This window comes from Sphaeroforma arctica (genome assembly GCF_001186125.1).
Source record: "Sphaeroforma arctica JP610 unplaced genomic scaffold supercont1.3023, whole genome shotgun sequence".
In the NCBI taxonomy this organism is placed as follows: domain Eukaryota; class Ichthyosporea; order Ichthyophonida; genus Sphaeroforma; species Sphaeroforma arctica.
The window spans coordinates 1-4249 of record NW_014037535.1 but is presented as its reverse complement, the minus strand read 5'-3'; the positions used below and the strand labels follow the sequence as shown (position 1 = coordinate 4249).

Here is a 4249-nt window from a genome sequence, read left to right as displayed (position 1 = left end):
TATATACTCATCTATGCCTACGCGGGGTGCTGAATCATACGCTCATCACACTTACTTCACATTTCACATATGCGTATTGCAACTTCGAAGTGAAATCACCCGAACAAACGGTCAATATTCGTGCATATGTCGGTAAGGGAGAATTTAATGGGCACCAGGGGAAAGAATAGTAAAAACCATACAAGTAGGTCAATACTTTCAGTAGTCGCTCATCGATTTTTCGATGAGGGATATCGCTCGAAGAAAGCGATTACGGCCAGAATGAAGGCACTGATTACAGCCTAGCTCAGTTGCACAACCACACATCTAGATATAAATATACAAAATTTATTTACTCACTTACACTTGTGAACACTTACTAGTTACAAGCTATATGTCTACATAGCCTCAAATAACAAAATCTCGCTTAAATGCACACAGAGCAACACACCTCGCGAGCATTTGAGATGTTTGCCAGATCGATCTCAACAGATTGTTTCTCCTCGCGCATAGTAATTAAGGCCAATTCAGCATCTTGATGACAAGAGTGTACGTGCTCCAGTTCCTGTTGTGCATCAACCAAAGCTGCCTCCAAGCCACTTACGGCAGCCTGATGCTCCACCTGTTGAGCTCTGAGAGTAGCAACGGTACCATGTTCCTCTAGGGAATATTTTTTCATATAAATGTGCATTTAGTTGTTGATAGGTAAACTGGAGGAAGCCACAAACACGTTGAGATATGAAGGGGCATGTATGGTGGAATGACCTCGTTACAAGGTGTCGTATGCCGGTATCGCAGTTATCCATGCACAATAATGTCCGCCCTATAAATAGCCATACTTTGACGTATATCTTACAAAGCACACAATGTTCAGCATGTCAAATTGTGGGCAGCCCTTGTTATCGACGCCACACGATTTTTTGTCCAACTGGCTAATGGTATACCCCTGGCGAATAAATGCTTCACATCTACAATTCCGTTTTCTGAAGTATTCTTACCGTCACGACAGATATGAAATTATTTAAACCGATATGTCACCTCGAAATACGCCATACCTACAGAGTCTATAAATACGATAGTTTGCCCTTTATATCTAACATACTAGCTCATAAAGCTGAGGCAATACTCGCACTTATCACATGCTTATACATGTACTTCGCCCATACCGGCAAACTCGTGGGTGAGGTCTTGCTGCTGTCGTGTCCCGTGCTGGACGACTATCGCCATAGCTTCCAGCCGAAGATTGAGGGCCTTCAAATGCTGCTCACTCGCATGCTCCAGTATATGTAGTTTTTGCTTCAAGGTGTTGTAAAGAAAGGACACGCAAATAGTGGATGGGGCAGGGAAGACGTAGATAAACAGAAGTGAGACTGAAACATGGCTTAGCTATAACAAGTTGCGTTGATTGTGTATATGATCTAGTTTTTAGTTGGTTCTGAGACTACATCAAAGTTGGAAGCTTCAACAGCAAGTATACACTCACAAAAGGCCTTTAATGTTCTCTGTCTTGATTCCACATCGGTCACCTAATTTCTTTCACAAAATGAAAATATGTATCGATATTTTACTATGGACTTTTAATTGCGTGTGCGGATGCATTCTCCAATGCGTTCCTATAAATATATTGTGTTAGGCTGGTTTCAGTACAATATGGCTAAAACAACTTTCAACCAAATTGATCGTGGTAAAGTCTGTGTTTACTAAACCCTAAAATGTATATACCACTGTGTAAAATATGGTAAAAGTATGATCTTTAAAACGAACTAAATTCATTTCAACATCAGATTATCTATAATTGACTATGAAAACAGCACACCGCGTCCAATTTAATATATTCTCACCTGATCCGCAGTCACAGCCTCGTTCAATTGGGCATTGTCTGCCAGTAGGCGAGTGTTATCAGCCTTTAACATCGCGTACTTCTGACCTAGAGATAGTAACACGGTCGCCGCGTCTGCGGTGGAAAGCAACTGTGTCTCTTTCCAGCCTTGTAACTCGGAGCGCTCAGCCTGCGTTTATGTATACGACAAGAAAAATATTGAATACATAAGGGTGAATCAGAATGTGTGTGTCAGGGGTTGTTTTCAAAGCAAAAAATCCGCAGCCGACGACAAGTAACCCATAGTACAATGGAGTTATCGGACAATTAGCTGTTCTACCGCATTATGAGGCAGTTGTTCAATCTGTAAGCTTGGATGGCTGATATCACTTTCAAAGAAGACGCACAGACAACACCAGCAATATGATGGGAGTACCTATAGTTTTGTTGTTTTTCCTCTTAAGAATCAATGGTATCAACAAAGAAATATGCGATCATGCGTATATGCATCTGGCAGGCCATCTCAATCATTTTCTCCGCCACCTGTTTCGTCATGCGATGTGCGGTCACGCAACCAGTACATATTCATACATACTCTTCACGCCATACCTGGACAGCCATATTCTCCACCTCCAATGCACTGAGCTTAGTCGTGCACTCGGCAATCTGTGAGTTGAGCTGCTCGACGGCCACCTGTGTAGTGCGTGAGACGGTACACGCCACGGTAAGAGTTCAAGCATACAGTCAGTTATAAAAAATAATAATACGGTGCGGGATATCTACATGTACTTTTCAAGTTTCTCGCAGCCGCTCGTTGACAACTTCAACTGATCATGTTGCACGTCGTGATAACTTACATTACAGTGTATGTTGCAATTAAACAAACGTAAAATGTGTGAACATCGCCCATTGCAATACACACTGCCATGTATCGTGTCACGCACTACGTTTCCTTTGACAAGTAGAGAGTAAAGCCAGAGCTGTTAGCTGTCAAAAACGCTCACTGCACTTTCATATTGAAATGGATATGTAAGAGCTCAGAATTCAATACACGTGTCAAATGATACGTGCGTGACGATGACTGTCATGATATAGCAATCAGTAGTATTAAGCACAACACACTTGTCGCCCTATCGATGCATCTTTGATCTGGCGGTTACTCGTCTACTACTTGACTAGGCTGCACTCGCAGAGTTGTGTATGAACTCGCAGATGTGCAATGTGACTGTGAGCGCTCATACCCGTTGTTCCTCTCGGAAGGCATTCAGTGTCCCCTCAGTTTCTGTGTACAGCGTGGTTGATGGGTTAGTGAAGTTATAGGTTTAATCTGAGACGCACTTGGTGCTAATAAATGCGCGAATTATACTACAAGCACAATGCCCCGGATGTGTGGTAAGTTAAGTTCAATAGAGAACATCTGATTCGTTAGTCATAACAAAATGTATTTTAAAAATGTGGAAAACATCGTACATAAGAATCTTCTATCGCAAGAAAAGCTTGGTGATAGGCAAGATCTTAGACTTAGACGTCTGATTTCGGTCCAAACCCTCACTGCTACATGTGATCTATACAGTCTACAGTGAAATCTGGGGCCTAAAATATAGTTTTTTATGGAACCAATGAGTCCCATACGCATACCTTCTTTCGCCTGCACAGCCAGTTCAAGTTTCTGCTCGATGTTGATGATATTATTGTTCAGCTGCGCGTTGACCTCCGAGTGCTTGGCGGATTCTTCCATCAGCTCGGTGATCCTACCAAAAGTAGGGAGAACATGTTTTGTTATTGGTGGCGATATCTGAACAGCTAACCTACAGACCTTGCACTTACAATTAGATCTGGCCCATGTTGAGTATGAACAATCTCGACACGCTTGCATAAAAAAATTTGAGTATACAAGTATAACGTAAGATTAATTTGTATCAGCCCGATATGATGCCTGTCGTCTTATCATGTGATCGCTCCTACCGATTTTCCAGTGCAGACTTCTCGCTGGTGACCACTTTAATGCGGTCCTCAACAGTCACCAACTGGCGTTGCAGTTCAGTGGTGACTTCAGTGTGCTTCTGTATAGAAAGAGACATTCAAGGGCGGGTGCATTAAATTATATGCATGTAAATCGATTGTTTGAGCATGTGGCTGTGGATGTTTGGGCCTGGCTATATTTGTATTTAGGCGTGAATTCGTGTGCAGACTCAACACCAGTGTAGATCAATTTTATTGATTGAGTATGACCATACAAGCTCAGACGTATACACGCTCCGGTGAATCCACGCGGAATAAACACGAAAGAGCATCTGAATATGAATGTGGTAGGTACAGAGTGTACGCACATATAATTGGCGCAACACAACATGCGCCAAGTTCCCATATACGTTCAGTGAGACTTGGTGTATGAAACACCAATACATCTATGCACAAACAACCAACAAATATATACACACACATACACCG

At 42.2% G+C, this 4249-nt stretch overlaps 1 protein-coding gene across 1 annotated transcript; it reads right to left on the bottom strand.

The window, feature by feature from the left end:
• Positions 1 to 1820: 1820 nt before the first annotated feature.
• On the bottom strand, positions 1821 to 3879 carry SARC_13213 (hypothetical protein; the record flags this gene model as incomplete). The annotated part of the gene is made up of 5 exons (XM_014292661.1): positions 1821 to 1988; positions 2408 to 2491; positions 3040 to 3080; positions 3437 to 3549; positions 3764 to 3879. Coding segments are annotated over 5 exons (522 nt in total), but the record flags the coding sequence as incomplete, so codon positions are not given.
• Between the last annotated feature and the right edge of the window lie 370 nt (positions 3880 to 4249).